The sequence below is a fragment of the Bos mutus genome, chromosome 5, assembly GCF_027580195.1.
Source record: "Bos mutus isolate GX-2022 chromosome 5, NWIPB_WYAK_1.1, whole genome shotgun sequence".
NCBI classification, from domain to species: Eukaryota; Metazoa; Chordata; class Mammalia; order Artiodactyla; family Bovidae; genus Bos; species Bos mutus.
The window spans coordinates 36,737,689-36,755,845 of record NC_091621.1 but is presented as its reverse complement, the minus strand read 5'-3'; the positions used below and the strand labels follow the sequence as shown (position 1 = coordinate 36,755,845).

The 18,157-nt window shown below is 40.3% G+C and overlaps 1 protein-coding gene across 2 annotated transcripts in view; it reads left to right on the top strand.

The window, feature by feature from the left end:
* The window catches only part of NELL2 (neural EGFL like 2), a 460,840-nt gene that overhangs the window by 281,507 nt on the left and 161,176 nt on the right, over nucleotides 1–18,157 (top strand). For both annotated transcript variants that reach the window (XM_070369964.1, XM_070369963.1), the window contains exon 14: nucleotides 17,598–17,723. In XM_070369964.1, the coding sequence (XP_070226065.1) occupies nucleotides 17,598–17,723 (126 nt within the window). The remainder of the gene's footprint in view (nucleotides 1–17,597; nucleotides 17,724–18,157) is intronic.

Sequence of the window (18,157 nt, the reverse complement as noted above, 5' to 3'; positions counted from 1 at the left end):
CATGTCCTGGCTATGGTAAATAGTGCTGCAATGAATATTGGGGTGAATGTATCTTTTAGAATTATGGTTTTCTCTAGATATATGCCCAGGAGTGAGGATACTGGATTATATGATAATTCTATTTTTAGTTTTTTAAGGTACCTCCACACTGTTATCCATAGTGTCTGCACAAATTTACATTCTCACCAACAGTGTAGGATAATTAAAATTTAAATTGATGGGAAAAGTCTATTTTGCAACTTCATTAAGTTTAAGGTTAGTTTTAACTTAGAGATTGAATTATAAATATCAGCTCTATCTTGCCTTTCAAGAAATCTAAGTCATATGTTTTAGTTATATTTGTTAAAGGTGTTGAAGCCAATTAACAAATGTTTGTTTGAAATGAGACACAACTATTAACTCTCCTCTTACAAATCTCTTCCTCTCATTATATATTCATGAGTTTCAAAAGGAACCCCAATATAAAATAAGGTTATCCATGAGCAGCAAGTGAAAAAAAGCTTGGAGATAGGAAATGGGAGTTTGAGCATGGTTAATGGCAGAAATCAATATAGCTAGAGATACCTAAGAATTGCATAGATTCTGACTTTGATTCAGTGATCTAGAATTATGTTTGGAATCAGTTGTGATAATATGTGATACTGAGAGGAAAAATGAAATGGCATGGTCAGAGCAACCAGATATAGGAATAAATGTTATTTTTATTATTAATGTTATGAATAGAAATAGGCGTTTTTAGGAGACAGTAGCTGTGTATTGTGAGAAGCACAAATTAAATGCCATAGAAGAGTGAGAGACATATGTGGTGGAGGACTTCACTTATTTGGGCAAAAGACTATTCCAGAGCAAAACACAAGTGTGTTGTTACAAGAAATTGTTAGCTACTCTTAAAAAAGGTAAGGACACGTGGTTCTAAATTGCATCTCATTCTTTAGTATGATACAAAAATAGATCCCTAGTATTTTGATAATATGTAAAAATATTTTCATTTTTGCTTTTGATTCCATTTTCAGTTACCTCCAAGTAGTTTTTCTTTAATATGAAAAAATACGCTTTTAAACAGATTTTTATACTGTTCATTTCCTTAAATAAGAGTGTGATAGTAAAGATATGGGACTGAAATTTTAAAACATATATGTTTGTTTATACTGAGTTGTTATGAGGTCATACTTCCTAAACAGCGTTAAACATTGATTAAAATTGTCAAATTTAGCAATGCCATTTAGTCAGTGATTTATGGATAAACAAACAATTGAAAACTGGACCCTCTTTGTATCTTTCATGAGCACTGATATAATGTTTAGATTAATCTAATTCTTACTGAGCAACAATTTGAATATTGTAATGAATGGTTGTTGGCAAAATAAACATATATTTGTTAAATTAGTTTTTAATATTTAAAAATACTAATCTGCCTTCTTGGAATGAATGCTATTCATCTTGATGAATTTTCAAATACAACATGACAAGGCAATGTTTCAAATGAGTAGGTCTGTTTCTTAGTTTCAAGTAGGTTGGATTCAGCCAAAACAGCTACTAAGTAGCACAGATAAAAAGTGCAAAAGTAGAGACAGATGGACTCCCCATGGCCAAAAAGGCTCCGGAGACACTGTGAAGGAATTGGGACTTCATCTGGGCCTTGAAGTGTGAATCCAGTTTAGACTGGCAGATAAGAGAGAGCAAAGACAAAGAACAAAGATGTGTTTTTGAGTTCTTCTGCAACAAAAGGCTTATATCCATGTGTGTTGGTAGGTTACACTGCAAAGATAGAGACCAGCTCACGGATGAACAGTGGGTTACATGGGGTGATTCTTCTCTCAATTTGCCAACCACTACCATACAACAAACACTTGAGAAACTTCTCACCTTGGAACATGTTCCTTGGCTGTGAAAAAGGCTTTGAAAAAGTATTTGTTCTCCCTGGGTCACAAGGTTCTTGTGAGAATTAACATATAATGTCTATAACATGCACTGTACGAATCCAAGTGTTACAAAAATGTCGAGTGGCCCACTGTACCACTGTGTGTGGGCGGTTACCAGCCCCAGCTGCATGCTGTATGTACCCTGCTTGGTAACTGTGCATCTGCATCCCAGCTCAGTTTCCTCTCATGCTTACAGTGCTTGTTACAGACCTTCACTATTCCCTGAAGACCTTTGACTCTGCCATTCTCTTATTCTCAGCCGATAACTTCTTTACCAACCATACAGAAAATGGAAACAGTAACTTCCTCATCCTCCTGCTCTCATTACAACCATGTTCTCTACACCCACCCTTTCTTCCTCTCCTCCTACCAACGGAATAGATACTCTTACCCCTGGGAGTCAGGGGTCCATCTCAGTGCTGAATCTCATCTCTTCCTGTCTTCAGAGGAAACTTGCTCCATCTAGTATCCTCTCAAACTCAGTTTTCAACTTCTTTCTAGTTATTCCTTCCTGTCTCTCTGATAACCTAGATGGCTGGGATGAGGGGAGAGTGGAAGAGAGGTCCAGGAGGGAGGGGTATACATGCATACATTTAGCTGATTCACTTTGTTGTACAGCAGAAAATAATACAACATTGTAAAGCAACTATAACCCAATAAAACAGGAAAAGAGTAAACATGCTTACATTTCTTCATTAACCCACTTCCTCTTCTAGCTCTTGTGTTATTGTCCCCCTTTCTTTTTTATAGCCAAATTTCTTTAAGATATGATGTGTTTTCACTCTTTATTTCTTCATGTCAGCTGTTCTCCTTAAGCCACTTCAGTCTAGATTTTTTATCCCATGTCCCTTTCTTTTTTTATATATAAATTTATTTATTTTAATTGGAGGCTAAGTACGTTACAATATTGTACTGGTTTTGCCATACATCAACATGAATCTGCCATGGGTGGCATGTACACCATGTCCCTTTCTAACTGCTCTCACCAAAGTCACTGATCATGTCTATATTGTTAAATCAGACATCTTTCAGTCTGTATCTTGCTTGACCTGTAGGCAGCAATTAATTCTATTGATCAGTCCCTCCTTCAAACACTTATTTACCTTGTCTTCATGAGAGCACATTTTATTAATCAGGGGTCAGATTTGCAAACAACAGAATCCATTCTGGAAGTTTAAGCAGAAAAGGAATTTATTGAAGGATGTTAGGTGGCTTACAATATATGTGGGAAGACAGCTTTAGATGATGTTAAGCCAGGACAACTCCTATCTCATCTGGGTACAAATCCCACTACCTCTGCTTCTTGCTATCAGCACCACAACTCACACAAACACTGACACGGGGACTGGACTCTGGAAGCTGACCAGTCCTAAGTGCTACTACCTTCTCCACTGTGCTTGCTAGAAGATCTCACAACCAGCTTAGTCAGGCGTTCTCTTCTGAATCGAAATGCTTGCCCCTGATTTTCTGTCCTAGGCTGCAGGTCTACATTCTAGCTGCCACCTATGCTGAAAACTAGAGTTGTGACTTCATCTTGTACGTGAGACAAGGGTTCTCCAAACAGAGAAGGTATGTTGAAAAGGTGATAGTTGCCACTATTTCAACATTCGTCTGCTTCCAACATGCTTTTAACTTCACTGCTACTTCTCTGAGGAATCTTTCTGTCTCTTTTCTTTACTTGCCCACTCCTTGAATATTGAAGTTCCCCAGGGTCCATGGGGTCACTAAGAGTTGGACACGACTGAGCAACTTCACTTTCACTTTTCATTTTCATGCATTGGAGAAGGAAATGGCAACCCACTCCAGTGTTCTTGCCTGGAGAATCCCAGGGACAGGGGAGCCTGGTGGGCCATCTGTGGGGTCACACAGAGTCGGACACGACTGAAGTGACTTAGCAGCAGCAGCAGCAGCAGAGTTCTATCTTAATTTTTCTCTCCTTATTCTCCACCCTCTCTCTGGATGTTGATGTCTAACACCATGTCTTTAATTACCTTCTCTGTTCTTAGGACTCTCAAATCTTGATCTTTAGTCCTATCCTCTCTCCTGATCTCTAGAGAAGATCCACATATCCGACTGCCTCTTGAACATTTTTACTTGCATGTGTCATATGCAACTCAAAATAAACATGTGTAAAGCCATACTCCTCTGCTACCCAAATGGATTCCTTCAGTTGCCCACAGGACAGGTCCACTCAGTTGCTGAGAAGGAAGATGTTATCCTTGAGAGCTTCCTTCCCTCATCTGTATCTGGTTAGTTCCAGAGTACAGTCAGTTTTAGATCCCATGTATTTTTTTTTAATCTGCCACTATCTCTCCATATTCAACCAGAATAGACAGTTGCACTGATTTTGTATGCCTGTAAGGTTATGCTCAAAATCCTTCAAGCTAGGCTTCAGCAGTATGTGAACTTCCAGATGTACAAGTAGGGTTTACAAAAGGTGGAGGAACTGGAGATCAAATTGCCAACATTTGTTGGATCATGAAGAAAGCAGGGAATTCTAGAAAAGCATCTACTTTTGCTTCACTGACTACACTAAAGCCTTTGACTATGTGGATCACAACAAACTGGAAAATCCTTAAAGACATAGGAGTACCAGACCACCTTACCTGTCTACTGAGAAACCTGTATGCAGGTCAAGAAGAAATAGAACCAAACATGAAACAACTGATGAGTTCAAAATCGAAAAAGGAGTACGTCAAGGCTGTTTATTGTCACCCTGCTTATTTAACTTACATGCAGACTACATCATGCGAAATGCTGGGCTGGATGCAACACAAGCTGGAATCAAGATTCCAGGAGAAATATCAACAACCTCAGATATGCAGATGATACCACTCTAATGGCAGAAAGTGAAGTGGAACTAAAGAGCCTCTTGATGAAAGTGAAAGAGGAGAGTGAAAAAGTTGTCTTAAAACTCAACATTCAGGACGCGCTGTGGTCGCCGAGCGTGGGAGGACCCAGACGCCTGGGCAGAGGCCTGAGGGGATGGAAGCACTGACTGGCTTGGAGATTGGAGATTTCCCTTTACTTTTTTCCTTTTCCTTGTAGGGCGGTTAGCCAATGGCTGCGGTAGCTTTCCACTCAGCCCGGCGACTTTTACACAATTCTGCCCGGGCGCACTGAGCTCGCCGGGCACCTGGCGCCGGGAACATGGGGTCCAAACCGCCGCCCCCACCCACTCCAGACGTCCAGGCCTCTCCCTTCACGCTCTCCCGGTCTTCTGGCGCTGCCTCGCCGTCTGGGGCTTGGGATTCCTTAACCTAGGGCTTCCCTGTCTTGGGCAGGAGTTAGAAGTTTTTTTTTTTAGAAAAAGAAAATTAAAAAACAAAAAACAAAAAACAAACCAAAAAAAACTCAACATTCAGGAAACTAAGATCATGGCATCCAGTCCCATCACTTCATGGCAAATAGATGGGGACAATGGAAACAATGATAGGCTTTTTTCTTGGGCTCCAAAATCACTGCAGATGGTAACTGCAGCCATGAAATGAAAAGATGCTTGTTTCTTGGAAGAAAAGCTATGACAAACCTAGACATCATATTAAAAATCAGAAACATCACTTTGCTGACCAAGGTCTGTCTAGTCAAAGCTATAGTTTTTCCAGTAGTCGTGTATGGATGTGAGAGTTGGACTATAAAGAAAGCTGAGTGCCAAAGAATTGAGACTTTTGAACTGTGGTGTTGGAGAAGACTCTTGAGAGTCCCTTGGACTGCAAGGAGATCAATCCTAAATGAGTTAAACCAGTCAGTCCTCTTTCAAGAGTCTTCTCCAGCCTTGACTTCTCCAGTCACCCTCAGCCTTGTCTCAGATTTTCCTATTTCATGTCTTTATCTCTCTCTGTATCTGCCTCTCTCTGCTTCTGTCTCTCTGTCTCTGTCTGTCTGTCTGTCTCCCTGTGTGTGTGTGTGTGTGTGTGTGTGAATGTATAAATAGATTTTTGGTCAGTTGCAAAGTTGTGTCCAGCTCTTTTGCGACTTCATGGACTGTAGCCCACCAGGCTACTCTCTTCATCGGATTTCACAACCAAGAATACTAGAGTGGGTTGCCATTTCCTTCTTCTGAGGATCTTTCTGACCCATGGACTGAACCTGGCTCTCCTGCTTGGCAGGAAAATTCTTTACCATTGAGTCACATGGGAAGCTATAGATACAAAGTCAGAAATCCCAAAGATTGGAGTAATGTTTGTTAACTGTAGCAAGAAAACTGATATAATGCTAGTGCTTTTACTCTTCTTAAAGAATATTTGGCAAAACTAATACAATATTGTAAAGTTTGAAAATTAAATTAAATTAAAAAAAAAGAATATACCATACAATTTACAATGAATGAATTCTAAAAAATGAATGGAGGAAATATATGGCTACTATTTTGAGATGTCAAAAGTTATGTGTTTCAGTAACATAGATATAGTTTTCAATGCATAAATGTTAATATTTGGTAAACAAATTCAGTAATGCTACTGACTTTAAAACATGATTGCTAGCAATTCCTTGAAATGTTAGTTTATTTGTAAATCACATTTTAATTTATTCTTTACTGATTTTTCACTAAGCTGCCTACTTTTACTTGCAAATTTTTTGTTTTTAAAAATACTCGTCTTCCCAAATGTTACTCTCAAATCTCTTTCCAGAATTGCATTTCTCAGAACTTAGGCTTTTTCTTGTTTTATGAATTAAGTTATTGATCTCTTTGCCAACTTTACCAAGCTAATTTTTCACAACTGGTGAGCCAAGACCTTATAATAACCCATACTGATCTGTGTTATTTTTATAAGGAGTTCTTGAGCTGTTGAGCTGAATGACTTCAAGATCTTATTGGCTATGCAAGAAGGCATTAGTGTTCATTAACATACTAACATACCCCACTTACAGGACAGTGTTGAGAATACTATGGCTTTAGAAATCCACCATGCTATATATAAAAAATGGCACCAGTGACATGCAAGGCATAACATGTGGGTAGCTGCATGGTGTGGCAGAAATACCTAAGTGAAAGGACAGCATACCTGAGTGCCCACTGCCTCCAAGGTTAGTGTGGACACTAGTGTATGGCCAAAAGGAACATTAACTAGGGACCTGTGCTCTGAGAACAGTATTCTCATTTTGACTGTCACTCAGAAGCCATGTAAACTTGTACTAGAGGGATCTTTCAGAAACACAGATCTGATTAAATTAACCCTCTCCTAAAACCTTTCCCAGTTCCTATAGGATGAAGTCTAAATTTTTTAATTTGGCTCATGAAAAGTTTATCATCTGACTGATCTCTGCCACCTCTTTAATTTGTCTCTGGCATCTCCATTTCTCCAATTGTAAGTGACTGGGATTAGGTTAGATGATTTCTAAAGTTTCCTTTCAGGTCTAAAAATCTGTGATTCTGAATAATTACAAAGTCGGCCTCAGCTTTCAGATAGAATAAAAGGGAATTTATAAATTTCTGTTTGTAAAACAGCTCAGCTTGAATTATCCTAGGGCAAGAGAAGTTGTTCAAGTATAAAAAACACAATTTGCTTCTGCTTTTTAAGTTTGGTAGAGTACGATTGTATGTCCTCTAGAATTCTAGAGAATCAGATTCTTCAGTGCAAGCCTGCAGATCATGTTCTCTTTGTTAGAACTGTGAAGTATGTGGGCTGGTAACGATTTGAAAATCTCTAGCCTTTGTCTTATAGATGATTAAATTAAGGTCCAGTTAGATGAAGTGCCTGTTTGGTTTATAATAGAGTCAAAGACTAGAATCCAGGCTTCTTTATTCCCACTGCAGTGTTTTTCCAAGATACAAGTATATTTCACCACCATGGCTTATGTTCACTATTCATACAAAAAGCCCACATCTAAGTAAATGCCTGTAGAGTGTCCTGAGAAAACAAAGGATTCGCATCTGCCAAACTGAGCTCCAGGTCAAGCCAGTGTAAACAAGGAAAGTTATCTTTTCTCCTTCCAGATGAAAAACCATGAAAGGATCCTTTGATTCATTCAGCAAATATTTAGTGAGGGCCAACCATTGTTCTAGAACAAACGCTCTATCCTCCCGAAATTCATATTCCAATAAATATAAACTACAGAAGGCGAAGAATTGATGCTTTTGAACTGTGGTGTTAGAGAAGACTCTTGAAAGTCCCTTGGACTGCAAGGAGATCCAACCAGTCCATTCTGAAGGAGATCAGCCCTGGGATTTCTTTGGAAGGAATGATGCTAAAGCTGAAACTCCAGTACTTTGGCCACCTCATGTGAAGAGTTGACTCGTTGGAAAAGACTCTAATGCTGGGAGGGATTAGGGGCAGGAGGAGAAGGGGACAACAGAGGATGAGATGGCTGGATGGCATCACTGACTCAATGGACGTGAGTCTGGGTGAACTCTGGGAGTTGGTGATGGACAGGGAGGCCTGGCATGCTGTGATTCATGGGGTCGCAAAGAGTTGGAAACGACTGAGTGACTGATCTGATCTGATCTGACAGAAGGCATTGGCACCCCACTCCTGTACTCTTGCCTGGAAAACCCCATGGACGGAGGAGCCTGGTAGGCTGCAGTCCATGGGGTCGCGAAGAGCTGGACAGGACTAAGCGACTTCACTTTCACTTTTCCCTTTCATGCATTGGAGAAGGAAATGTCAACCCACTCCAGTGTTCTTGCCTGGAGAATCCCAGGGACAGGGGAGCCTGGTGGGCTGCCGCCTATGGGGTCGCACAGAGTCGGACATGACTGAAGCGACTTAGCAGCAGCAGCAGCAGTAGCAGCACAGATATATTAAGACTTCCCTGGTGGCTCAGCTGGTAAAGAATCTGCCTGCAATGTGGGAGACCTGGGTTTGATCCTGGGTTGGGAAGATTCCCTGGGGAAGGGAATGGCTACCCAATCGAGTGTTTTGGCCTGGAGAATTCCATGGACTGTATAGTCCATGGGGTCACAAAGAGTTGGACACGACTGAGCTATGTTCACTTCACAGATACATTAACAATAACTTACTAGGATACTTTTAGACCCTGACAAGTAGTATGGAGCAACTGGGGCTGGGGAGGAGTTACTTTAGATTTAGTAACCAACTGAGACTGCAACTTTTATTTATTCATGAACACTCTCCTCACCTTGATTATACGTTTCTTAATAAGTCCACAGTTGTACCTTACCAACTCTTGTGAGGTGTATTTTTCTCTGCTACTTCTCCACCTTCCTCCTTCCAAATGCTTTAATGTCTTCATATCACAGCAAAGAAGATGCCTTTCTTATATTTGTTGGGCACTTAAGTCCATTTGTATTGTGTCTCCTATCCCATAAATGTATTTCTTTTTTTTCCTGCAGAAACTTCATTCAAATGGAATATTGTTTCTCAATATTTCATATTTTTGCTGCCTACACCAGACTTGAATCTTTACAGTACTGTTTGAACACCTCTGTTTGACAGGAAACTCTAAATCAGTCACTTTAAACCTACTTCTTCAAAAGCCACCTTATGTCCTGACATACCACACAGATTCTTTGGTTGCCTGTCCTTAGTCAACAACCATCCTTTTTTTGTTTTCTTTTGGCACATAGCATATAGGGCCTCACGTTGTTATTCATGTAAATATTATATGTCCTGGCTTCTTAAAGATAATTTCATTATCAACTCCAGTTGGGGTAGGGATTCAGTTCAGTTCAGTTGCTCAGTCGTGTCCAACTCTTTGTGACCCTGTGAACTGCAGCAAGCCAGGCCTCCCTGTCCATCACCAATTCCCAGAGTTTACCCAAACCCATGTCCACTGAGTCAGTGGTGCCATCCAACCACCTTATCCTCTATCATCCCCTCTCCCTCCTGCCATCAATCTTTCCCAGCATCACGGACTTTTCCAATGACTCAGCTCTTCACGTCAGGTGGCCAAAGTATTGGAGTTTCAGCTTCAACATCAGCCCTTCCAATGAACACCCAGGACTGAGCTCCTTTAGGATAGACTGGTTGGATCTCCTTGCAGTCTAAGGGACTCTCAAGAGTCTTCTACAACATCATAGTTCAAAAGCATTAATTCTTTGGTGGTCAGCTTTCTTTACAGTCCAACTCTCACATCCATACATGACCACTGGAAAAACCATAGCCTTGACTGGACGGACCACTGTTGGTAAAGTAATGTCTCTGCTCTTCAATATGCTGTCTAGGTTGATCATAACTTTGTTTCCAAGGAGTAAGCATCTTTTAATTTCATGGCTGCAGTCACCATCTGCAGTGACTTTGGAGCCCAAAAAAATAAAGTCAGCCACTGTTTCCACTGTTTCCCCGTCTATTTCCCATGAAGTAATGGGATGCCATGATCTTCGTTTTCTGAATGTTGAGCTTTAAGCCAACTTTTTCACTCTCCTCTTTCACATCCAAAAAGAGGCTCTTTAGTAGTTCACTTTGTGTCATAAGGGTGGTGTCATCTGCATATCTGAGGTTAATGCTATGTATCCGGGCAATCTTGATTCCAGCTTGTGCTTCATCTAGCTCAACGTTTCTTGTGATGTACTCTTCATATAAGTTAAATAAGCACAGTGACAGCCTTGACGTACTCCTTTTCCTATTTGGAACCAGTCTGTTGTTCCATGTCTAGTTCTAACTGTTGCTTCCTGACCTGCATACAGGTTTCTCAAGAGGCAGGTCAGGTGGTCTGGTATTCTCATCTCTTTCAGAATTTTCCACAGTTTATGGTGATCCACACAGTCAAAGGCTTTGGCATGGTCAATAAAGCAGAAATAGATGTTTTTCTGGAACTCTCTTGCTTTTTCTATGATCCAGCAGATGTTGGCAATTTGATCTCTGGTTCTTCTGCCTTTTCTAAAACCAGCTTGAACATCTGGAAATTCCTAGTTCACGTATTGCTGAAGCCTGACTTGGAGAATTTTGAGCATTACTTTACTAGCATGTGAGATGAGTGCAATTGTGCGGTAGTTTGAGCATTCTTTGGCATTTCCTTTTTTTGGGATTGAAATGAAAACTGACCTTTTCCAGTCCTGTGGCCACTGTTGAGTTTTCCAAATTTGCTGGCATATTGAGTGCAGCACTTTCACAGCATCATCTTTCAGGATTTGGAATAGCTCAACTGGAATTCTGTCACCTCCACTAACTTTGTTCGTAGTGGTGCTTCCTAAGGCCCACTTGACTTCACATTCCAGGATGCCTGTCTCTAGGTGAGCACACCATCGTGATTATCTGAATCCTGAAGATCTTTTTTGTATAGTTCTTCTGTGTATTCTTACCACCTCTTCTTAATATCTTCTGCTTTTGTCAGGTCCATACCATTTCTGTCCTTTATTGAGCTCATCTTTGCATGAAATGTTCCCTTGGTATCTCTAATTTTCTTGAAGAGATCTCTAGTCTTTCCCATTCCATTGTTTTCCTCTATTTCTTTGCATTGATTGCTGAGGGGGTAGGGAATAGTTATAAAATTATTTATGTCACTAAATATAAATTCCTAAATGTGGTCTAAATTAATTGATTCTCAGAACATATAAACACTGTTTTAAAAATAGTTACTCCTTATTAAATACACTTTGTATATGTTTCTGATATGTATCACCTCATAACATTATAATTTAAGTGTTATTTCTCCAGTTAGAATTTGTCTTTTTTTGCCTCATGCAATAAATGGACCTCTCAGTGAAGAACAGAAAAGCCTGGTGTGCTGTAGTCTATGGGGCTGCAAAGAGTCAGACAGGACTTAGTGACTGAGGAGAAACTTTGTTCCCTCAGAGAAGCAGAGTTAAAGTCCTTTGGTACAGCTGAGCACATTAATAATCCCATATGACTCCTATTATGATCCTAAAACTCTGGAAGCAAATGAATTTTCATCATATTACCCAGGGTGCTTGCAATTTGGTTTTTTTAGACTGTAATTGAACATGATACTTTTCTTATTCATGCATGTGTGCTAAGTCGCTTCAGTTGTGTCTGACTCTTTGAGACCCTGTCTGTAGCCCGCCAGGTTCCTCTGTCCATGGAATTCTCCAGGTATTGGAATGGGTTGCCATGCACTTCTCTGGGGGATCATCCCGACTCAGGAGAACCCAGGTCTGAGGTCTCCTGCATTGGTAGGCATGTTCTTTACCACTAGCACCACCTGGGAAGCCCTACTTTCCTTACAGACCAGTGCAAACATATAGAAGTAGCAGGGGTAGATAGTGCTCCATGCGTGCTTGAGATGAATGCATATTCTAATTTTTTTTGTAGTGTCCTGTAAGCATGGATTAACTCCAATTATTGTGTCATTTAGGACCTCTCTTACCTAAACATTTTCTGTCTGAAAGATCTGGCCATTGATATCAGTGAGGCATTAAGTTCTCCTACTATTATTGTATTCCTCTTAATTTCTCCCTTTAAGTCTGTTTATGTATTTAGGTACTCCTATATTGGGTGCCTGTATGTTAATGAATGTAATATCCTCTTCTTGTATTGATTCTTTTATTATATAATGTCCTTCTTTACCTTTCTTTATGGACTTTTTTAAAAAGTCTATGTCCTCTGAGATGAGTATTGCCACCCCCGCTTTTTTGTCATTTCCACTTGTATGAAATATCTTTTTCCATCCCCTCACTTTCAATCAATGTGTCTTTCGCCCTGAAGTGAGTCTCTCATAGGCAGCATGTTGTAGATTCTTGTTTTTTTAATGTAATCTGCCACTCTGTATCTTTTGTTAGGCACATTTAGTCCATTGATATTTAACGTAAAGTACTTATTTCCATCTTAAACCCTATTTTCCAGGTCCAAAAGGATGTCAGCCACATCCTTTTTCAGGCTGTGTTGGCCATTATCCCTTTGATAGGGGTTACAACTGGTGTTGCAGTATCCAGAGAGTGCACTGATGTGTTGGACAAGGCCTCTTTACTCTGTGGCGGTCGCAGCCCTGTCAGGGGCCGGATCTGCTCCCCAGTTTTTGGACTAGAAGCCCTGAGAGTCAAGTTCAATAAGGCTCTGTTGCCCTTAAATGTTTGCTCTGTCCCAAAGGATGTGACTAGTGAAGTAAGAGACTCAGTGAACCTATGTGCTGCCCATGTAGGCATCCATGGTTTTGCCCAGAAGTAGCCCAAGGTTGCATCCCTTTCTCCGCTTTTTGCCCCAGACCTGGTTCTAGGCTGTGGTGTGGAGTGGGTTGGGGCTGGGGAATAGGATGCTCTGGCTGCAGGATTCAAGGTGGTTACGCTGCTTCCTGGAGTCTTGACTGCCTCTGTGGCAGACCTCTCCCAGGTCCTGTGTGCCCCAGATCTGGCTGCAAACTGTATGATGATATGGGTGGAACCAGAAGGCTCTGTCTGGAAATGAGGCTGCTATATACTCTTCCCCAGGGGCTGTCCACTCAAGACATGCATTTATCTGGCACCACCTGACAAAGTCCACTGCAACCAGACCTCTGCTCACCCTATGAGCTCTTATGATGGGCTTCAAGGCCAGACTTGCCCCCTTCATATGTGAGCCCACAGTGCGCCACGACTGGACCCAGCTCCATCTGTATGAGCACTGATGATGGCTCCAATGCCAGTCCCACACCTGCCACGTGCGTGCTGTGCTGACAGTGGGCTTCAAGGTTCGACCTGAACCACTCCCCAGGACCCCTGGGCTGTCTCCGTGCAGCTAGGCTGAGTTCCCTCCAAGTGCCCTTCTGACTTGGATATAACACCTAGTCATGGAGTGCTAGCAGCCCTGCCTGGCACACATTTCAGGTGTTTGGGACTGTGGTGAGGGGGCAGCCATCTGTTGTCTCTCTCCTCCATGATTACTAGCAAGCCAGCATGCACACACTCCTCATGAGCAAAGTCCAGGCCCTTCTAGTGCCAGCTGACCTCTTAGGTGGAAAGGGATCCTCCAGGACAAGGGGCTACATGTGGACTTTCTCTTCTTTACAGATCCTTCTCAGAGATGCCAGTACTGTCCTAATGCCTTTTTATTTTTCTTTTCTGTCCAACCTCATTATGTGGAGAGCTTTCCTGCAGCTTTGGTTGTATAAGAGATCTTCTTCAGTTTCTAGTTGACTCTCTGTGAAAATTCCTGTATATGGATGTATTTTTAATGTGTTTGTTGGAGGAGGTTAACCTCATGTCCTGCTACTTTGCCATCATGGTCCTTCCGAGTGATCCTTAACTCTGATTATGCATTAAACAAGGGGTTATCAAACTATGGCCTGTGGGCCAAATCTTATTCACCTTCCTATTTTATAAATAAAGCTTTATTGGAACATTGTCAGGCTCATTCATTTACATATTGTCTATGGTTGCCTTCACTGCAACAACAGGAGTTAAGTAGTTGCAGTAGAGAGCATATGGACACCCAAAGCCTAAAATATTTACTGTCTGGTTCTTTACTGAAAAATTCTGCTGAAAAATTTAATTTTACATTAAATTCTTCAAAGAGAAGATTAAAAATAATATTATGTGTGTGTTCCATTACAGATAATTAAATAAGAATTTGGAGTGAGAGTTAGGAAGTCAGCACAAAAACTAATGGTTTTTAAAAGCATCTCAGTTAAGTATAATGTGTAGCCAGAGTTAAGAAACGCAAATACATGATCTCTGCCCTTCAGTAGTATATTTGACTTACTGGAAAAAAGAAACCTACAAAAATTAATAAAGGTAAAGTGGATATGTCTTTAATGGAAACATTCACAAAGTTCCAAGGGAGTATTACATAGGGAACATTTTACTTCATTAGAGAAGTTTTCACAGAGAGATAGTTAAACAGATTCTTGAAGGTTGAATTGATTGGTAGACAAGACCCACTGAGGTGGTGATAGGGAGAGAAGGAGACTAGAGAATGACATATGCAAAAGCACCTAAATATGAAAAAGAAAAAAAAAAAAAGAAAGAAAGAGCATGGCCCCTTCAAGAAATGACCAAAAGCTCAGTGTGGCCAGAGCACTGAGAATGAATAAAGAGTGAGGTCATAGAATGTAAAGTCAGGAAAATAATGGCCAAACTGGAAAGGGCTTTGTATGCTGCTTGTAATTTATTGTGTTGACTTTCATTTAGAAGTTGAATGGAAAATTGAGTCTCTCTAAACTTCAGTTTTTTCATCTGTAAAATAAGTAGTTAGCCCAGATGATTGCCAGTGGTCCTCTAGCTCTAAAATATAGCTGCCTGAGAGACTCTGTCAGCTGCTTCTTTTGACACTCTCAGGAAGTATAGTTGAGTTTATATGAATGGCATGACTTTTGTGTAGTATGGAGTCATCTAGTTCTCTCCTATAATTGATGCATTTCTTTTAATAGTACAGATGAGGTCAGTGTTACTTTGTGGCTTCACCACAAGGATTTGAGAAGGTAGACTTCTAGAGGAGAAGCAGTTTGCCTGGTCAATGCATTAAGGCCCTTAATAAAGAGTGCTACATAATGATAAAATACCTGTAAAATGCTTTATGTTCCGTGCAGAGAGAAACTATAAAATGGGGACAGTTTTATTGTTAAAATTCATATTCTTCCCAGTTAGTACTAGTGCTTATTATGACTTTGCACTCGCAAGTTTCTTCACTCAAAACTTGGAGTATGACAAGGTCCTACTGTATAGCACAGGAAACTCTGCTCAGTGTTATGTGGCAACCTGGATTGAAGGGGGTCTGGTGGAGAATGGATATGTATATGAATGGCTGAGCCCCTCTGCTGTCCCCTTGAAACTATACAACATTGTTAATCAGCTATACTCCAATATAAAATAAAATGTTTTAAAGAAATGTCACTTCATGTGGTAGTGATGCCATAACAATGTATAAAATTGCACAGAGTGGAGAGAGAGAAAACAGGTCAGGAACAGACCCCAGGAGGCACCAGCATTCACCTGGCAGGTAGAGGAAGAAGAGCTCCTTGGAGTCAGAGAAAGAATAATCAGAAGTATACATGAAATATGCAGTGAGATATGGCAGGATCCAAGGGACCAGAGTCCCTGGCAGGAGGTTATGACCAGCAAAGTATACCTGTGAACTAGACTAAGACGTTTCTTTCATTATAATACAGATTAAGAAAGCTTGTGGTTGGAGCAGTTCAAAAGACCTATGTTCACATGCTTTGATCTGCCAATTAATTATCTCTATGACTTAAGGAAAGTCCTTTAACCTTTCTGTGCCTCAAATCTCTCATCTGAAAAATGGAGATAATAGTTAAGCTCATTCTACCTACCTCAATAGGTTATTTGAGTTCTTTGAGGAAATACATGTGAAATCCAGCCTATTGTGAACTAAACAGCATGTATGCATATAGTTATTTCTTATTTTTGATAGACAGTGATTGCTAATAAATGCTTGAAACTTAATGGTCTATATGAAAGTGAGTGAAAGTTGATCAATGGTGTCCGACTTTTTGTGACCCCATGGGCTATATACTGTCCATGGAATTCTCCAGATCAGAATACTGGAGTAGGTAGCTGTTCCCTTCTCCAGGGGATCTTCCCAACCCAGGAGTCAAATCCAGGTCTCCCGCATTGCAGGCAGATTTTTTACCAGCTGAGCCACATGAGAAAAGCATAAATACTCCACTTTAATAAAGCTCTTTAAGTTGTAAAGAATTTCTCAGATCAGTGAAGCATTATTTTTCCCAAGAACTCATAAGTCCTCTCTCACACAAGCATGTGGGGCTTCCCCCAACATCCTAGCAGCAACAGTGCTGGGCTGAGATTCAGAGGCCTTGCCCACCATCTTGTGCCATTCTTTGTTGTCAGCGTGCCACCCTCTCTGTGATTCTTTGATCTACTTCCCTTCTAGAAGGGAGGTCTACTTCCCTTCTAGAAGGGAGGTCTACTTCCCTTCTAGAAGGGAGGTCTACTTCCCTTCTAGAAGGGAGGTCTACTTCCCTTCTAGAAGGGAGGTCTACTTCCCTTCTAGATGGGAGATCCTTGAAGACACATCATACCTTACCCATGCCCTTCTGTTTTCATCAATAAACCCCAGAACAATGCTTGGAACGAGGAAAGGGGAACATAAATATTCACTGAAAGAGGGGATAAATGAATAGTGGCCTCTAGCCTTAGCCTTCACCTCATTATAAGAGAACAAAATTAGATTATTAGTTTGCACTAAATCCTTAGAGCATTAATAGTTTCTTCAGACACATTAAGCAATACCAAGAAAACAATACTTAGAATATGAATTACTATGAAAGTTCTTCAATATGTTATCTTATTTTGCTGTTTTACAGCTTCTTATTTATATCAGGCTCTACACTGTAATTTCATCTCTGTTCAACACTTACTGGGATAGCTATATCTCTAATAAACTACATGTTGTTGGTTTCATATCTTTAAGTGAAGATTTTCAAGTTCTGGTGTTTATTGAATATTTTATTTACCTCTTTCAGGGCCTCCCCAAGTGTACAGAATAGCCAGTGAATCAAAAAATAATATATGGTATGCTCAGTGATTGAAGCTTCTAAGACCCTAAGGCAGCCCAGTCTCTGTGTTCTGATTCATTTTATCATTCTATCTAGGTAGATGAATGGGCTGGATATTTTGAAATATATTTTAGAATGATGCAAGTTAGAATAAAAAGATATATTTTAAACTCCAACAAGAGCTGTTAGGAAAAAATAGTATAGTTTTTGTCATTTCAACATCAAAGGTTTCTATTAAAAGAGATACTTTGACTACATTTTAAAAATTCTTCTCAATTAGTGACTTTTGCCCTCTCCCCACCAAAGAAAATTGTAGAAAAACTGTAATATTGGCCATGGTTGACCTCTTGCCCTGCTTTTTCTTCACAGACATTGATGAGTGTGCCGAAGGGCGCCATTACTGTCGTGAGAACACGATGTGTGTCAACACCCCGGGGTCCTTCATGTGCATCTGCAAAACTGGATACATCAGAATCGATGATTATTCATGCACAGGTAAACAGTGGCTATTTGTGAAATAAATTACCTCTATGCATTAAATTTACTTTTAAAAGTTTCTTCTAACTCAAGTATTTGGAGAAGCATGCCGTAAATACCCACTTACAACAAAACAAGTCATAAGTAAAAGCATATCTTCTTGATTTGATAGTTAATTCTGAATCTGTTCTAAGGAAATAACTATCTCCTTGCTCTGGATAAGAAATTCCTATTAGAAATATAAAGATAAACTGAAGAATAAAGTCAGTAATATATAATTGTATACTTAAATAATATTTATTAGTTCAGTTCAGTTCAGTTCAGTCACTCAGTCGTGTTTGACCCTTTGCGACCCCATGAATTGCAGCACGCCAGGCCTCCCTGTCCATCACCAACTCCCGGAGTTCACTCAGACTCACGTCCATCAAGTCAGTGATGCCATCCAGCCATTT